The following is a 20,544-nucleotide window of genomic DNA, read 5'->3' on the forward strand; positions in this document are numbered from 1 at the left end:
GAAGATGTACTGTGGAGGTCTGAGTGTAAATTTTGAGCCTGGACTTGATCCTCCCCATTTGACACCTTCATCATCTCTGTTAGTGCAAGAATGCAAGTAAAGTGCCAAGGAGTTACTCCCTTGTGTGCACACACACTTACAAGCAGAGAGCAAACAAACAATATCTGTTGAAAAATGACAAGATTGTAGTGCCTTATAGTTTATAAATATACCAAGAAATAAGAGTTGGCATATTGTATTAATGTTGCTACAGAAATATAAAGCTTATGTGGATTGCCTTTTAAAAAAATAAAGTGAAAATGGCATAACTTACTTAATATTACCCATTAATAATACAAAGGCAGTAAGGAAATTCAGAAAAAGAGACCAGGGTCAAATGTAACATTAGGTGTAGCTAATGGGCCACTTTCCACCAGTTTTGTTTGGAGGCTAGTAAACTGAAAACATTTGGATTCACAGTAAAAACAGATAAGAATAGTAAGAATAATATTAGCAAAACACATAGCTAAGTTGGATCTGACTCCTCTCAAGTCCAGCCATTAACCTAACATTGATATGATTCTTTATTTCACTTTGCTCGTGCATGCAGCTTTTGCTTTGCCAATTAAACTGTCCTTATCCCACAAAAGTTTTCTCACTTATCCCTTTCTGATTCTCTTCCCCATCCCACTACAGAAGTGAGCAAGTGGCTGCATGGTGCTCGGCTGCCTACTGAGGTTACACCACACCACTGCATCGAAGGATTCATTCTCTCTGTCCTGGAAGGAGACAACTGCTGTATCAAAACACAACACGCAAGTTAAACATACACAGCAAAACCAATAAACACTCAGGAAATGTTTGTCTAGTATATTGCATTTGTAACATAATAGTCATTATTAGATGCTTGTGACAAGTTTAATATAATTATTGATAAGGCTATTTTGCTTTATTTGTTCATTTCTTGTTATTATCTTGGCATTATTTGAATTGACCTCAATATTAAATTCTTCCAGATAGGCTGTTTAGCAAGGCAGGCACCTGGATAGCACATGACAGCCTCTCTTTTCCCCTGCAGCCTGACCTCAGCCTGTTAAACAAAGGTAAGTAAAGCAAATTAAGCAAGTGTAAGAATCCATAGAGGGACTGATGGTTGTGAGTCACTGAACTGATAAGTAACACTGAGATTTCAAAATAAGATATAATGTGGAATTGCTTGTCTTGTGGATCACTAGCATGCTGTTTAAAGAAGAGGTCTGACCACAAAATTAAGATCCAGACTTACATGCAGGAAATCTGTGATCATGACCGCCAAGTTTTCAATATATTTGGATTAAGGATTCCAGCTAGGACTAAATTCTCATAAACAACTTGATCTCCTGAGGTAGTGAAAAGTAAGATTTCACATCTCTGATCTCAGAAACCATCTGAAAAACAGCATTTCCAGATTGCAATGAAGCTTAGTGTCATTAAAGGGCATTTGTTTAATCCTGACTCAAAGGAAATAACAGTAGCTTTTGAGTTGGCAAAGCTACCCGAATCCCTAGGAGGTCCCTGGAAGTCTCTTCCTGCTAAGGACAGGCACTTGTATATGACCAAAGACCAGGAGCTGTAGCACTGAATTTCTGTACAATCCGTAGGCTGAAATTTCACTAGAGGAATCTGTCAGCACAAAATTTATAAATGTCACACAAATTCAAGCAGCTAATGACTGCTTCACCACGAACTTGTAAATAAAGGGCAATAATTTAATGTGAAGACCTGAAGAAAAGCTTGTATATTTAACATCATATTGACAGATATAACAAATGTTATTACCTTATCATATACCTTGCCTTTGCTGAGTAAACTATGTATTAAAAATACTTCAGCTTTAATTATGAATATGCATTTCCTAGGCTAGTTTTTAATCTGTTGAAAGCTGGCTTCTCTCTCTCACAATATAAGCATGCTTTTGGTTCTCCCTGTTACCCCACCTGCCTCTTCAAACACCATCCCCTTCCTTCTTCTTTTCATCTGAAAGCTCTACAGTCCCTGCTTAGACTTCTTCTACTGAAATTTCTTCCCAGCTTCATCCTTTCTGATCTATCAGCTGCCCTTGACCCATTTAATCACGTGCCTGGAAATCTGATGTTCCCTTGGCTCCTGTGACTATCACCTCCTGTCATTTTGCTGTGATTTCTCTAATCACTTTTCCAGCACATCATTCTGTGTCTTGTTCCCCCCATCCCAGGTTTCTGGGGAAACCATTGTTTCCCCCACTTTAATTTGTTCCCCTTCCTTGTGACACCATTCATACACTTTCAGCAATCACTTCAGTGCTGACAGTTCAGAGATCTTACTCTCTGTACCTGCTTTTCCATTTAGACTAAAATGTCAACATTTACCTCTGATACCTTATCGATGTTTAGCTGACAGCTCTGCACAGCTAAAACTGAGCTCTTAAAGCACTCCTTGTAGTTCTTCCTTTGCTGAGGACAAAACTATCATCCTGCCTCTTAGTCAAACTCACAAAAAGAAACAAACTGGAGTAGGTTATTGTTATGGAATCTCCTATTTTAGGTCTGCGTATTTAAGATTATGTCTTAATGTAGAGGATTCTTTTCCACACATTGTCCCAAAGGGTTTTTTCCAGCCTCAGTTAGCAGTTTTGCAACATCTTTTCATGGCCCTTGACAAATTCAAGCTACTATGCTCATACCTGCCAGTCTTTTGCCGTACGGAGCGTTTTCCTCATCTGCCATTTTGACAAAAACCTCTGTTACTGTGACTCTTTCATGGTCTCTTCCATACTGCACTTTTTTTCCTGGATTATCCCTACATTAACTATTTTTCTTCTCATTCATAGCCCACGATGGTGGGTTTCGTTGACATGGTTTTGAAGAAACCTGTTTGGGTTTTTTCCCAGACTCTCCCACGTCATGCTGTCTTCTTAACATCTGTGTTTGCTGACACATCTACAAAAGGCTTAGCATTGGAGCCAAGACTACTATTAATTCAGCTCAGTCATTTCACCAGACTTAACTCAAGTTGTGTTAATATAATTATTATCTTCCAAACATTGTTTGGAAGTGTAGTATTTACCCCTGTGCTCATTAATGATAATTTGACCATTTTGTAAAGGTAGCTTGCTAAAGGAGTAGCTTTTGGCTTTTAAAAATCAGATTCAACATTCAAAATTATTGTCTGTAAAATTTTCATTATTTCTTCATTGTTTTCTGTATAAGAATCGTAGTTTTCTTGTTTGCCTTCCCCCCCTTAAAGAAGAACCAAATGAGAGTTCCAGAAATGCACACACATTGCCAAATTATTAGGGTCTACTTCTTATTTGAATCCCATCTCTACAGGTAAAGACCACTGACTTCTGGTGTTTATCCACTGACTTTAATGGGGTTGTTTTGATGTTTTTCTTCTTGTTTTGGACCCATTCTTCTCTATTTTGTATCACACATGATATAAAGTTCGCAGCTGGGAACAGCACATAAAAGATATTAGTGTTTAATGAATACTGTGAGCATAAAAATGCGCAAAAAATGTGTGCAGAGAGCACATTTGCTGATCCATGCTAACCATCTCTTTTAGGAACTTAATGCCCTGCTAAACCTTTGCCTGGCAGGTTTACATCTGTACACTAATAATCATTATGCCTAGTAATGATTTTATTTTCTTTGTATCAGCTATTAAGAACAACACTGTCTCCATAGCTGGTCTCAGCACTCAACTATTACACACCATGTGTTGTTTTAAATGTAGTTTCTGTCTACCTACAAGTAATTTGCCACAAAGGTGTGTGTGCATCGTGGTTCTGAACAGGGTAGCTGGGGAACGCACAGGCAGCATAGAGCCAGCAGAGCTATATGGAGCTTCTTTCTCCAGAATGCACTCCCACTGAAGCCTCTAATATGATCTTCACCATTTTTATCTCACAGTTCTCCTCTACCTCTTTGACACTCAAGAGATACATTCAGCCACATTCCTTTTAAGATAACAGCCAAATAGCAAGATAACAGTGAAACAGGCAAGTTATTTTTATGTGCTTGCTGTCTGAATTATTACTATTATGGTTAATGGGTCTCAGATAAGAAAGCACAGCTCAGCATCATAAGCAGATGGTGTCTGTTGGCATTATTACCTTGGCATTGGAAGATGGTGTTAGCTTTTGCTGGTCAAGAAAACTGGCAAACATTGTACATGTTTATCTGGAATATGTACTAATAGTATGGAGTGTACGAATGCTATAGGAATATAAGTTCAAGTTTAGGACAGGGAGATTGATGGTGTAGAAACTTAAATGGAAGAAAACCCCCTTTCCATGCCCACTAAAGTCTGCTGGTGTTCACTGTATTTCGGAAAGTCAAGAGTTGTTGATGGTGGTGGCAAACTCCACAGGACAGATCTGAATTGTTATCTAGTTATGGGGTTTTGGATGGTGAATTGGTTTGGAAAAGGAGCAAGCCACCTAATACAGATGAAGTGTTACAATACTGACTTTTTCAATGACTATAGCTACCTGTCTCTTTCACAGTGGTCTAATTTAACATTTATTCCTTATGCTGATCCACATGATAGAAGAAAATAGAGAAAAAAAATGCACATAACTCTTTAAGACAAAGATTTCTTAATGCCCCATCCTAGAAGAAAGGCAATTGGTATCATGTAACCCTATTCACTATGGTCCAAGTTGCCAAGAGCTCATACTTCAGCAGAACCACTAAACAATCTTGTTGGCAAAATGATTTCTGATCTCAGAAAATGCTTTGGCATTTGCTGGGCACTGTCACTTTCCTTGTTGCAGCCTTAGCTTTCGCTGAACATGTTTACATATTAGTGACTCAATTCCCTGTTTATTTTAAATAAACAGGTCTAAATTGAGTACTTAAAAGCCTTTGAAAGACGTGTTCGTTATGGGACTAAACTCACCCCCTACCCCATTACACAGACAAGGCTTCCTACATTGCAGTTAAAACCTCATAAAAATTAAAGACATTTAAGTTTCATGCTGACCCCAGTACAGAAATGAACTTTACTCAAGACAAATTCATTCTCCAATTCCCATTTAACAGAGAAGAAAGTTAACACAGCTGCAGTTTGGAGTTCAACTCATGCATGCTCCATTTCTTTCAGATTTCTTTCAATTACTCTCTCCTCAGAAATATTACATTAATCTTTGCATAATTAAAAGTCTACGTTACACCATGGACTTTATCAAAGCCTTGGTAATGTTAAAGATCTAATGCAAAAACGGTAGAAGAGATCAGAGCCATGTTTCTGATTAGGCAGCTAATCAACATCCAGCTACTTCTTTCCTGAATTTACCATCTATAAAAGGACATTAATTAGATACACAGTTATTAGTTTAGCCTTCCTGTAGAACTTAGAAAAATATAGCTGGTTTTCATTTATACCACTGGTTGATTCGCCATGGGTAGCTTCAACACCAAAAGTGTTACAGTGTTTGCACCACATGCCTGTGAATTATAAAGTTTTGCACTTTTATGTAAAATAATCATTTAATAGTTATACCCTTCTGTGACCTCGCCAGTCATCCAAAGCACCATCTACACTTTGCTGCAAGTGCCAACATCTAATGGTCACTGTTTTTTTAATAGCATGGTATTGTCTTCTCAAAAAAAGGAATCCTGAAAATTTGCAGCTTGAAAACATCATATATAATTAGTTTCCCGTTTATGAGGAAATTATTTCAAAGTTCTTAATAATAGGAAAAACACAGTACACATTAGTGCTGTGCTTGTGAAATAATTGTGTATCTCATAATTCTACTCAAAGCTCCAGCAGGCTTTCATATATCAATGTCTATATTTTAACTTCAGGAGCTAAATCTGCTATGCAATTGGCCAAAATTGTCAGGACAGAGCAGAAACATGCCAATCCAAACTAATCAGCCTGCACAGGGGAATAAGTAAGTTGCTCAGGCTGAAGCCCTTTTCAAATGGTACCCATTTGACACTAGCAGATGATATTTCCAAGAGTGACTCAGTAGAACATGAACATAAGTAGTCCAGACACATTCGATCTGTAGGTGTGCACTAATCTCAGCTTGAAATACTGTAAGAATCATGCAAAAGACCTGTTATTAAGCAAGAATAAAAATGAGAGGAAAGTATTAAGGTTAGAAGCTATGGAAAAGAGGGAATCAAATTAGAAAATCGCCACGTTTGGCTGCATTGCTATCAATCTATTTCAAAATTTTCCAAGAACTCATAAGCACGACAGCTTACGCAAGTCCTAACTAATGACAGACACAAATTAAGTGTATGGGTAAAGGCTTTAAGATGTAGTTTGAAATATTCCAGACAATGGCCTTTTAAAGGACTTTCTAAGTATCAGCTGCCTAGTAGAGAAGAAAAACATCATCATCACACCACCTTTGGGCACAACACATCTTAGTATCAAATGTCACATCTGAAGCTGCATAGCAAGCTGTCCACGTGGAGAGCACATTCTGACGTGTTTGCATGTTACAGTGGGGAAATAGCCAAGGACAGAGACAGTTAAAAGAAACAAAAATGCCATGGTGTATAGTGGCTATTAATAACAGAAAAAAAATATTTGAGCTGGTAATTTATTCAGTTCTAGTTTTTCGTCACAGTCCACTCCACAACGGTTCAGATGATAACTCTGTGAAGTTATATATTTATGTGACTCTAAGAGGCTGTTCAGAAAAGAAATACAAAATACTATATATCAACAGTTACTGTTGAGAACTGCAGAGAAAATGAAAACACTAAATGTTAATTTGAATTCACAACACTGAATGGTCTATCTAACCAATCTCTTTAACTGTTCATTTCATGTCTACAGAATGACCATCAGGAACAATATTACAGCTCTTAGGGAGGGAGCTGTATTTGCTAGTAACATTTTTCTCTTTTGCATTTCAAATACACATCTTCTAAATTATCGCATTTTTTTTCATGTCTATACTTCTGGAACATGTTTGGATGGTTTAGAATGTGCGTAAAATGCCATTTCCCACCTAATTGACTCAATAAAATGTAATGTCATTAAGTACATTTTAAATATGCTTATGTACAATTGAGGGTATTTCTATTTGTCATGTCTGTGTGACTGGGTATATAAACATCCTGTCTCAATTATGTACACGCGTATGGACTTCTGTGCCATTTCAAGCCCCATTAACTTTAGGTGGGCTCTCAAAGCCAAATGCACAACAAACTGCAGGACTGGCTACACCTGCAGGGAAATTAGAAGACTGGACACAAATCTGTGTTACACATGAGATTCAATTCAATAGTGTCTCCACTTGAATGCAACCCCTTAGCCCCCAAACCATCCTTTCCCTACTAGAGTCGAATCAACCAAAATCTTTAAGGAGAAAAATAATGGTATTTTTGTTATACACGCATTTGAGAAAGCACCTACATTCACTGGTAGTTTAGCAGTAATAATAATAATGTTAATATGGACAAAAACATCTATAACAAAGATAATAAGTATTACAGTAATAGTGGATATTGCTGCTGTTATTATTGTTTTTAGGAAGTGAGGTTTATAACAATGAAACTCACTAAATGTCAGTAATTTGCAATTACTTGGGTAACACCATTTAACTGCTACTTTAAGTACCTGCATGGTATGTGGTCTAATGTAAGAACACAACCTAAATTAGAGTAGTGGAAAAAACAAAACAAAACAAACCAAATCACCTTGGTAGTTTTTGAAATTCTAGCCAATATAGGGATATTTTACTTCTCAGAAATGGGAAAATTTATCTTGCAAAATTTCCTAGTCTTGCTAATTGAACTTTTTTTTGTTTTTCTTAACCAAATGCTACTGAAAAGTAGAAAATTGCTATAGAAGATTAAAGTATGGTAAAACAACCTAATTTGTAAAAAAAAAAAAGTACTGTTTTTAACAAATTCACCTATTGGGAATGATTCCTCTGAAGCTTCCTCTTTGTTTTTCCCAAGAAAAAAAGAAAAAGTTAACCCCTGTTCCATATAGTTGCAAAAAGCCTCATATAAAAACTGAATAGTAGTTGAGCCCTGAGAAAAACTGTACTACCTCATTGACTAAAACTAAGTTGATCAACTCACAGTGAAGGCTGAAAACTGTGAATCTGAGGGTAACAAATCTGCACTTGTAATGGAAAGGGCAATGACCTAAAAGGTCTTTTCCATTTGAAACCTGCGATGTCTCAGTGTTATGCCAGACAAGAAGACATTGCTTCAGCCTTCAGACATCTGACGTTCCTGTACAAATAACGTAGGATATACAAGAGATACAGATGCTTCTGCTGCTTTGAAAAATGAACGAGGTGAAAGATAACGCTGAAGTTTTAACTCTGGCTGTCTGTGTTCTGGTAAATTAAAATCCACTGTTTCAATGTAATTTGAATTTTTGTAATGGTTTCATACCAAATACATAATCTTCCAGAAAAAAAACCCATTTTTTTCTACTGACCCTGTAGCTACTTTCCTTACATCAGAAGAACATTACAGTGGGGGACAGCAGACATTAAAACAGGAAAAGTCAGTGGAAATTAATAGGAAGTTAAATTCAAGGGTGTCTCCAAGGCTTCTTCGCAATCGTAGCACAGACATCTGTGCGAGTGTGTTTTTCAACACACCTGAGGCCTTTCACCCTCAGTTTAACTAACTAATTTCAATGTAGACACTTCCAGCTTATTTAATTTCTTCATAGTGTAATTTCCCCCCGTCTCTCACTTTAATTTCTGTTCATAATAATGACATATTTCACTTAGTTAAGCTCAGAACTTTGTAGGGCACTGGCCAAGTTAACAAAAAAAAAATTTCATATCAATGTTTGACAGTCAAGTAAGATATAATTTTATTTTTTTTCAACATTGTTTAAATTCCAGTCTTTTCCTAACACAAAAATATAAGTAAAATATTATAGCTGGTGTGAGTGAACTACCAATGGAATTGCTCTGAATTCTGCTTTTTTCAGGACATTGTGCCTTTGGTTCTTACTTTAGTCCCTTGATTCAACACATTTGAAGCTAACTTGATCTTTTATGTTAGTAGAATATAAAGGAAATAAGAAATGCAATTATCATTCTATGATTATGCAATTAAGTGAAATAATTATTGTTAAATCAAAAGTCTAGAATTTAAATACTCCTTTAAATATTAATAATAGAAATAATTTGTAAATGATATAAAGCCTACTTTTGCCAGCCAGGGCAGTTCTTTCCTGGTCTCCCATAGGGCCTGAGGCAGTTTTTGTGGCCGAGTTCATTATGAAAATATACACAAATCTGTTTTTCTCTTGAGCTATGTTTTTAGCTTGTTTCATTTTCTCGGTCACCCGTAGGTCACGAACTCCTAAAAGTCCTTTGACGTATGCCCTCAATTTGTCTGGTTCTGACCACATTCCTTATGGAAACCTACTCTCCTGTATTGTTGCCAGTGGACTAAAAGAACAGCTTTACCAACCTCCATATAACTTGAGAAGACTTTCCTGTTAAATGATTGTCAAACATATATTTACAATGATTTGTTGTGAAATTGATGATACTTACTTAAGCAAAATTTTCAAGGGCAGCTATTCTCCCTTTTAGGTATTGATCAACCAATGTCCAAATGAAATACCAGCTACCTATTTGTAGCTTGCAATAAGGGGCACATTTTTTTCCCCTCTCTCTCTCTGTCCCTCATCCTTATGGAACATTGTAGATACTCTCTTACTAAAAATATTCAGGAGCCTTCCAGAGGGAACTTGTTCATAATTCTAGTGTGTTGTTGAGCACATCACTTTGGTTATGTTCATTCTGAACAGAGATATTGCAGCTGTGTCAGTTGAAAAGATGAGATGACTGAGACAACACAGCAGTCAGAAAAACTATGGACAATCTCAGCCCCAGCACCAGACATGCTGCATAACGTGTTTTCTCCCACTTTCTATTCCCCTCAAGTAACTGATTCCTGTATTCCTCCCTGCCTAGGAACCAGATCTACTTTTGATCTGTTATTTTTTCTTAATCTGAACTACTAAAATTCTAAATTATATCTGAACATTTTGGTCCTGTTTTATCAGCTAGAAAAAGCTGACAGAGGACAAATGCCACTACACTTGGTCTCACCTTAAACATGATGTCTGCAGTAATGACAGAGGAGAATTAATATTCTTTCCAATATTTGTTAGCATTAAATCTTTTAACTTTGGAAAGCCCTCTATATGTCCACTATACATCTTTCCAGCCTGACTCAGCAATTGTCAGTGCTAATAAATTCGGCTAAGTATGAAAAGATGCTAATTTTTTCAATCAACTTTGTATTCACCATGTCCTAATCCCACCAAACACCTTACTGGTTTATTGTGGAAAACCAGCAATCTGCCCATATGCTTTGGCATCTTATATTTTGTATTTCTGGCTGACAAGAACTCCTAAATTTTTCTTGTTCCAAGTATATCTAGCTTTCCAAGGCCTTCTGGGCAACTGCAGTCTGTAGCCCATTATCCCTCAATGTACTGAACACAGTAGGGCAGCTACAGAACAGGCAAAACTGCTGCTTTTTGCATGTGTTACAGTTTTAATCAGGGTCTTCAGTTCTGTGCTCAGATACTTCAGAAATCTACCACATATGACTTCTTCCATGATTTATAAAGGAGTCACATGTTCTAAGTATAGATAATAATTGCACCATTTAAATGATAATACCAAGATGTTTTGCACAGGAAGGAGATTCATGCAGGGCATTTTTACCATGAGCAGCTCTTTCACATGGCTATCTGTCCTCACACCAGATGTCAAATACAAAAAGAAATACTTCGGCACGAATAGCAAAGTCCATTTGACTGAAGGATTTACCTCCTAGGAATAAGAGCCTCATAAAATATAAACAGTGGGAGCAAAGTGAGACACGTAAGGGCTTTTGCAAAAATTAAACCCATAACTTGCCACTAGAAACAGGATACTTAATCTGTTCAATAAGCACTAAAGTTCTCTTTGTTTTTATGGCATCATAATCTTTGATTAGTCTGATAAATATTTGGACTATGCAAAACATTGCAATGGAACTAATTCCAGTTATAAAAAAACCCTATGTGTGAAAATGAACTGGTAATGCAGTGATACCAGAACATTTTAGAGAAGTATAAATACAGAATCACATTATTTTAGCTGGCTCCTGGCCTCATTTTGTTATGTCTCTATATAGCCATTTTACCTGAGGAAAATTATTATGAATGTTGTTATCCTTGCTGGTTTTGCATTAGCATGATTAGGTGGCTGTACCAGGCATGGAATTCTGGCCTCCCTCTGTGTGACTGGGTGAGCAAAAACCATACAATGGAATAGGAGCAAATTTGGGGAAAAAATTGTGGTGCTACGTTGAGGATTAGATCTCTATGCCTGTCTGTGGAATTCACTCTCACAACAACGGTGTATAAAACAGCCTCTGCCAAAAGGGAGATCTTTACTTCCCCTTCGATTCACTATTTCCATTTGGTTTGGTTTGATTGCTCAAACAACAGACCAGAACATCACTCTGCTGGCAGATTATGTGTGTAATCTTACTCCACTCTTTCATTTAAAATTACAACTCTCTCCATACTCATTACAGTACTCTGAATGAATGTAAGGTCACAGAATGGCTCTAGGCACGTGTGTATTTTTTCACAGTGTACAGACTATTCAGTGGTACCTATTCTTTTACAGCAGGAAAGGGAATCCCTCTGTCATCTAGAGCACCATGTACCAGATACCTGTGATGTATATTCTGCCCATGGCTCAGCTGGAGAAGATCTGTAGTCAAGAGCAACTTAAGAAGAGTTTTCCAAGATCTACAACTGCTTTTCCTAATTGAGTGTAAGGAAAATGATCAGACTTCTTTGTGGGGGCTACAAAAAAGCAACATAATTACAGTCGAAAGCAAAAAAGCTTTTCCCTACCTCCTATTCTTAGCAGATGCAATAATGTAACTAAAGTTGAAGTGCAATCATGTCAGATAAGAAAGTAATTCCAGTGGTGAAAGTCACGCCTAGTATAGCACCAGCAACATTTATGAAGTAATAACAAGAATATATTTGAATCAATGGGCTGCATATTTATGTCACTGATGTGATAGTGTCACATACTGTCAAATATTTTTAACATATTACTTCTAACAGCTGAAGTCTGTGTTTGGTTCCAGCAGACTAAACCCAGAATAACTGAACCAAAGCCAATGGAGATGCTTCAGATGCCACTGATTGGAACAAAGAACGTGAATTTGCACTTAGCATTTATATAGCCCTTTTCATCTTCAAAGAGCATCACAAACATTAGTGAGTTCTAATTCTCTCACAATGACCTTCATGCTAACCTTTTGAGATAAAAGTAGTATACTATAAGAAAAAATCTGACAAGATGCGTAATCAAGCATACCCCAAGCCTCAGATGTGTAAACTATCCCTGCCGTCACCTCTGCCCCATGGTAGATTGTATTTCATCAAGAATATCAGGTCTTTCACCATGGCTCAAGTATTAATTCACCATACAGCGTATTTTACTAACATTAGATGATGGTAATTATCCTTGAATAACAGATTAACTATCACAGAATACAGCTATTTCTTTTTTTAACAGATAAGGAACTCAAAATAATATGGCATCAGAAATTTGCTGGAAGGTGTCATGGGACAAGCCAGGGACACATCTAGGTTGGATGCTGGGATTCCATGGCTTTGAATTCCTACTCATTTGGGATTTTTATTTTTTTCACTCCTTCCAATTCACATTAAGAATTTTGTGAGTCTTTTTAAGAAAGCTTTCTCAGAACCAGCAGAATCTTCCTCTATGTATCAGTTCTCTCTGCCCTCCAACTCAGACTTGGGTGTCTCTAAGCCCAGAATCTTGAATAAATCCCTTATTTTCCATTTGCTTGTGCACTTTATCAAGAGGAATAGATTGAAGCAGACAGTACTCATTTTCATGGTGACCCAGAACAGTTATTGTTACAAGAACACCTTTAATCTCCTGTTTCTGTTTTTGAATTGAATTCAAGTGGGGAGAGATGAAAGAAAACGTCTCACAAATCTGCTACTACAGCTGGTATTTCTTAGTTTATCATATGCTAGCTCTAATTCTCTTTGATTCTTCTTAAAATTATTGCTGCTATTTCTTAATTTGACAACCAGGCATTCACTGTTATTTTTTTAACTAAGAAGAAACCCTTTCCCTCCCTCTTTCTTATACCTACTTCCTCAGCAAAAAAGCCCACAAACTTACAGCATTATTTTGACAATGTATGAATTTAACTTCTCCCTTGGTACATTTTCTTCAGCAGCGTATAAATAAGAAGCTAAATAATACTTCATTACGTACAGTCCAGGAAAAGACTTACACAATAAACTGAAGAGTGAGAGGAGGATGAGGGTCATGCTGATATGAAGGGCATCAGTTGCACTGCAGTCCATTTTGGATTTCTTGCAGGAACACACTTGTAATTTCAGTTCTGTGGTGTTAGTCAGAGGTGGTTTTCCAGAATCTGTCACTGAGATTGGGATGTTGTAATTGGCCTTTTTCAGGTTTTGAAGGAGGATGACCTGGGCATGCGTATCTGCAAAGGACAAGGTGAGAATTAGCCAAATAGTGGTTGGTTGGAAGGGAAGAGGAATCTGCAAACAATATCAGACATGCCACAGTTACTCATAGAAATTAAGAAGAAAACAAGAACACTCTAAAGAAAGGATTGAAAAACTGATTAGGAGGTAAGAAGAGGCAGTTACAGAAATTATTTCATGGGCTGAAAGCTAATTGCAAATGTATTCCAAATCCCACCAAAAGAAAGTCTGCTCATTTAAACACATTCTTTGGTCTACAAATTATTGGCAGAACTTGCATGTGGAAACTAGTGTACTGACGAAACGCATGTCAGTCCCAAAGCAACACAGGAGGGAAGGGTCTATCTATGTGACAAAGGAAAAAACCCCTTCTTGCAAGGAAGTACAGACAAAGCTGCTGAACTGCTTCACCAGTTTGTGAAGGCAAGGAAGGGGAGTAATGGCCCCTTATGATCCACAGATCTGCTCCACCTGAGCAGCGATGAGTCACAACAGCTACTGGTACCCAAGTGTGTGTGGTAACTGTCAGGGGTTTGACAGGTTTGTGGTTTGATGACTGGAGAACAGCAGAGAAAATGACTCTTCACTTTGTCCTGCAGGCAGGTACAGACACCACATTCATCCTTTTTTTTTTTTTTCTAAGAAGAATATGAAATGAACTGCTAAAACATTCAATAGTGACTGGGATAAATAATACATGCTAGAAAACAAATAGAAATAATCTACATTAAAAAGAAATGCAGTACTTTGTGCCCATAATTTGACATACAAACCAATTGCAAAGTATGAGTTTTGATCCTCTTACCAATAGTGTGTGGTCCCAGTGCATTTGGGTATTTTATTTGTGAAGAGTTCAAATACTTAAAATCAGAGAGCTATTCAAGTACGTTGCTAAAGCCCATGCAATATTTTCATGCTGTCCTATAGCAAAGTCTTGTGCACCTCATGTAAGGAAATTCCATGCCATGAAATATGGTAATCTTTACAAAACTATAACTCATTAGTAGCCTTTCTTTAATGCAGAGCTAAAAGAGAAAAGTTTGGTCAACGCAATAATAAGAAGAAAAAAGTTCAGATTTCAGAGAAAATGCAGACAATTAATATGTCCCACTAGGCAGCTGGTCTGGGCAAAACCAGCACGGTGTAAAGCAGCAGCAGTGGGTCGGTCCTGCAAGACTTTAATGCACACCGGCTCCTGAATTCACATAATGGGCAACCTTAAAGTGACTATTCTGGGATGTAGGGGTGGGAGGACTAAACACATAAGGAAAAAAAAGTAACAGACTTACTGTTAAGCTTGGTGATTCTCCACAATTTTTCTGGGCCAGATTGTTTACTCAGTTCAAATTTGAATGGATCTGTGTTGGGGTGAAGGTCTTTGTCTGATGCTCCTAATACCACTACCCTGAGATCTTTTGCATCATCACAAACTTTTGCCAGTGTTGGATAAAGTGACGGAACGTTGTCATTGACATCCTCCAAGGTGATGTGTAAAGTTCCTGTACCTGTAGCAGGAGGGTTACCTATGTGGGAAAAAAAACAAACATGTTTATTAAATCATACTTTCATAAACACTTGCTCTTATTTGTACCTGAATGCTTGCAAAGGGAAATATTTTTTATAATTCTATCCTCTGTTATATGAAAATTATTGCTTTAAAAAACTGATTAGTCACTATTGTAAATTCATTGCTGTATTTTCAGAATGCAGCCTGTCTGATTCTCTACAGTATGGATAATTATTCTAAGGAAACCTCTGGGAGAGGCATATTTTGAAGTTAAAACAAGATTAGGACATCTGGAAAATAATCTGTTCATAAACACATAGTGAGAGAAACATAGTACAAAACATCCCCTAGACAGACAGCACAGTCTTAAAAGAATCAAGAACAAGACAAGTAAGAGGAAAAACAACAGCAGAGAGGAATCCATTGGCATGGTGGGTGCCCCTGAACAGAACAGGGTCAGATCATCCCCAACAGCCCTTGGGACCACATTTAGTTATGTCAGCAGAAGTAAAACCTGTCAACATGTAACTCTGGAAAATGAGATCTTTTATTTACCCAGAGCCACCTTGTGTTAGCAGTGGAGTTTCAAGCTTTCTCAAATTATTTGCCAGCCTGCCTCAGCCCTGACCTGAAAGAATCAGCTTCAGAGGTGAAGATGGTGTTTATTCACCAGGGTACTGCTACAAGGCTTTGCGCCGAGGCTGTGACCGACAAACCAGCGCTGGTGCTGGCGGTGTTTGTCACGGAGCCGGCTGCCTGCCGGGAGCAGGACTGAGCCCAGCACCTCATTTCACAGAGGTCAGAGAGGAGCTGACAAGTGGTAATAACTTTTGGTCCCTACAGATGGGTGCCATGGTTGAGCCAGTAACCTGCTGCTTTCTGTGTAAGGCTCAATATCTTATTATGGGTCCTTTTGCCGTCCCACTTTAGCCAATCTTAAAGTTTTCTAAATGAACATTAGAATCACAGAATCATTTCAGAGACCTTCAGGATCACCAAGTCCAACCATACCCTAACTCTGGCACTAATCCATGTCCCTAAGAACCTCGTCTAAATGCCTTTTAACCCCCTCCAGGATGGTGACTCCACCACTGCCCTGGGCAGCCTGTTCCAATGCCCCACAGCCCTTTCCATGAAGAATTTTTTCCTTCACTGTATACCATACTCAATAATGTCTCATTTGAAATGCTGCACTTCTGGGTTGTTTGTGTTCCTCGTTTTTTCTGGTTTAGCACACAAGATCTATGATCTCTGTACTTCCCTCAGCCATAAACCTTTAGCAGGGAGAAAGGACTCAAGAGCTTGCACTTAACCTGTAAAGCCCTAGTGCAATGTGTCATGGTAGGTTTAAGTTTAGCACTGAAAGAGGCACACTTTAACATAATTACCCTGCCTATAGCAGCACAATAAACTATGGAATTATTGCTGCACTGTGAGTGCATCCTAAGGGAGAAGTAAATACCCTGTGGTCTGGATCTGATAAACTACTAACTGTAGCAGAATGTAATTAGTCCTTTCAATAACAAATGTTACTAATGGTGACACTTCATCTGTTTCATGCACATATAAATGCATAACAGAGGCAGAATTTTCATAGTTCTTTAGCTTCCCCCCCCCTTCATCTTGCACTTTGTCATCAGAAGGGTTAGGGTTGAGTTCTTTTTAATGAAAAAGAAATTATTTTTCACTTTTTATTGGACTAATTGAATTTGCAGAAAGACTCCAATACATTTTTTGTTCTTGATATATTATGAAGTAAAGTCATACAGCAGAATGGATGAAAAGACATTCGAGTATTTGAAATATCATCATAAAAGCCAGCCTTTCATGCACTTAATTAAACTGCTGTCTTTAATTTTGAATGCATTATTTCCACACTGGACTGATAATGTCTTATGCACTGCCCTTCTTATCACTCTCTGAAGTCAGTGATATTAAAATCTGCCTTTTGAAATTAAGAAGCCAACAGCATTATGAATGTACTGTTATTTTGTCAAACGCAGATATGGCTGCATTTCCTCTGCCATGCTAATGTTTCACTGTCTTTGTGTGGCTTATGGGCCAGTCAACTATTATGCACAGATAGAGAGAAAGGAAATTGCTTCTGTCCATTTCAATGACTTATTCTCTGCTTGGTTTATTTATAATGATTTCAACAAAATCTTTTGGTGATCTATGAAGACCTCCAAAAGAAAAATAAGCAAATGTCAAGGTCATAAACTGAAGCTTGTTAACACTTATGTCATAAAATATACAACAAAAAATAAATCAAGGAAAAACGGTCACAACATGTCCATTGGGAATATATGACTTTTATAAATTTGACAGTATTATGCCTTTGAAATAATCCCCAAATCCCATGATCTCCAGACAGCTTTGGTTTCAAAATGAAAGACTTCCATAGCATATTTTAATTCTGAAATAAAACTTCTCTTCATTTGTATATTAAAACCTTGCAGCTGAATGCAGAGTTAATGTGCAAACCAAGACATAAGGGGTTCTGTCCGACAGCCCCTGGGAGCAGCTTTTCAAAGAGCTCAGGTCCCATTTTTGTCACTGAGCTGAACTGGCCATTCCTCTGGAGACTGAACACTTTAAACACTTAGGTGCCCTCAGAGCCATTTGGGATAGAGAGAATTTCAAATTCCTGCTATGGCTCCCACAAGTGGCGTAGCTGTGAATATACTATGACCAACATATGAATGAAACAACATTATTCACGTGTGTAAATGTTACTAAACTGGAGACTGTACGATGGCTAATTTCATACTGAAAGTGAAGCTTGTTATGTAATCTTGATTTTAATGATCTAGGCCAGGACTAAGAACCTTAACAAGTGATCTTCAACGACAGCAAAATGCAAGTAAGAGCTTTCAAGTCAGTTAAGGTTTGTGGCACTGTGATTTTGATTAGCAACACTAAAAAAGTACAGATTCATCTTAGAACATTCTGCAATCAAAAATGTATGATAAACATCTTTGAATTGGATCAAGATGGGCAATGTCTTTGGTTTTTGGCATTAGACTGCATACAAAGCCTCTAATAGCAGTCTTGAGTTAGGCAATAAGCTGCTGTATACTTGAATTTTAAGGAAAATGCAGAATCATATTAGAATTATTAGTGTAAAGTCTTAAATTATAAGCCCCCTGTAGAAACACACAGCCAAGAAATTTGAAAATTGGCATTCAGTTTAGGTCTAAAAAGGTCCCATAGGAATCATGATGGCATTTAGACATCTAACTACTCAAATGAGACTGCCAATCAGGTAGCTATTTTCTTAAAAGGTACCAATTACACACAGTGATGGCCATGGACTAAGATGATATTTCTCTTAAGTATCAAGACTTGCATAAAATGGCATGTCTAAAAAGCAATCATAGGGTTGAATGGCTGATGATGCATTTAATCTGAGCATAACACTTTTATGGACATGAAGAGCTATCTCATGTTCCACTTTCTAGTTTTCCCACAGAAATGTGATGCTGTTGTGTACATATTTCTAATATGGCTGAACTCCACGAAATTAAAGACAGTGTCTGGACTGCCTTGAAACTAAATTAAGATTGGATTCTATCAATATTTATTGAATTTCCAAAGAAGAAAACCCAGCCATTCTAGAGAATCCAGCTGCCACACGGGTCTCAGCCGCAGTATTGCTGGAAGCCAGAACAGATTTTAGGAAGAATAGAGCATGTACTGTCACTTTTCACATGCTCATTATAAATGGCAAGAAGACTTCTGTACTCATTTCTTCTTATTAAATTAAACTTCCAGCACCATCAAATTAATACGTATTATCTATGCCCTTCTATGCCATGATGCAGAAATTACAAGGCTATTTAATTCCTAGAGCAAGCACTAGGATATCCATTGCCATACAGATTTCCTCTCAAGCTGACAGAGAGGAATTTCATTTATTTTAAATTTTACTAGAATATGTATGGTTTACCATTTAGCAGCAGTTTTTATTCTGCTTGCACATTCACTTATGTAACACATAAAGCTCAATTCCAACTCTTTTTTTTCTCCCTCTTGCACTCTTTTTACTGGCTAACAAAGATACACAGATACAAAATGAGTGAGCAATTATAGTCAGAACTATTTTTCTTCATATTTGAGCAGGATAAAAAGCCTTTCAGAATGTGGGTTTGCTAATTTCTGGCATAATTACCTTTCCTCTGAACCATCATGAATAAAGCCTTATCTCTTAAAATTTCTATAAACTCCATTTGAACCACAGACATATCAAGGTCAGTTTGGAACTGCAATGATGCCAACAGAATTTCCTCTATCATACTCTCATGTAACTTTACTTTAAAGTGTGCCCACGATCAATTTGGATAAGGACTTTTCACCAGTTTCTCTATTTCCAGCTTCATAGTTGCCTGAAGGAGAATACAGCAAGAAAGAAGGAAAATAAAGAGTAAAAAGAGCATTGTAGAAGTTCCCAAATTGTTTGGAGGGAGCTGTGCAGCCAGACTGCTGTACATTGTACCTGTTCTCTCTTGAAATTACTACACTTTAAATATGGACTGTGAGAAATAATGCTTTGTGCTTTCTAATGATACTGTTATGAAAATCTGAACACCAATTTCTGTCTCCTCCCTCATGTTTTTTTGTTGGTTTTGTTTTTTTTTCTCCCTCCATATGCTATTTTCCTAATCAGAAATTGTGCACATGAGGTGATTTGGCAGCAGGTCCCCTCCCTGCAGGCAGAAATCCCATCCAGACGTGTGTATTCCAGGCTGAACTGTGGTGATGGTTCAACTAAAGTAAATGGAACCAGTGGAGGAGGAAGATACCAAGATTTGGGTGTGCTGCTCAGAATCTGACATATTTGAAAACTTGGCTCGTAAATACCACACGCTGACATTTGGTATAAAAGAGGTCTCAAATTTCCCATGAGCTGAAATTTCCTGTGCATTTGCTGTGTGTTTTGGCATATAGATATTTTTCAAAATTTATAGAATAGTCTTTAAAAGTTACAATCCTTCATTCATTCACTCAAATAATATATGCAGATCCTATTTTTGAGTAATTACATTTTAAAAGAGCACAGCTCTTTCAGCATATCAAATTGCTACTGACATATGCCATCCGTCTTAAATACTGTTTTCACTATTCTAATTTCTTTTTCTAATCGTGAATCCGTGATGACAAATTAAAACAATATTTTATGTGCAATTCATATTTTACTGAAATTTAAAATGGCAAGAAAAGGATGAGTATTCAATTTATTTTCTCTTCTCAATTAATAGAGTAATTAAGATAAGGGGTATAAAACTGGCTTAATTGGGTTGCCATAGCAACTAATTGTCTGGTTTCTTCAAAAATAGCATGTTTTAGGTGGAATCAATCTGTGGTAATTTAATTATGTACATCATGGAGCAAGAAGACAGATTAGATACATGTAAGAAAAAGTTCTAATCGCAAATTGTTACACATCTCTGTTACCCCAGTTTTTAGTAGATGTCTGTTACTGTTCATTATGCATAGTACAGAAAGGG

General features: G+C 37.3%; 1 protein-coding gene across 1 annotated transcript in view; it reads right to left on the minus strand.

The window, feature by feature from the left end:
• The window catches only part of CDH13 (cadherin 13), a gene marked incomplete at both ends in the record, with an annotated part of 462,319 nt that overhangs the window by 7,579 nt on the left and 434,196 nt on the right, over positions 1–20,544 (minus strand). The window contains 2 exons of the mRNA XM_080352001.1: positions 13,292–13,526; positions 14,820–15,053. Coding sequence (XP_080208127.1) covers positions 13,292–13,526; positions 14,820–15,053 — 469 coding nt within the window. The remainder of the gene's footprint in view (positions 1–13,291; positions 13,527–14,819; positions 15,054–20,544) is intronic.

Source organism: Nesoenas mayeri (assembly GCF_963082525.1).
Source record: "Nesoenas mayeri genome assembly, chromosome: 12".
In the NCBI taxonomy this organism is placed as follows: domain Eukaryota; kingdom Metazoa; phylum Chordata; class Aves; order Columbiformes; family Columbidae; genus Nesoenas; species Nesoenas mayeri.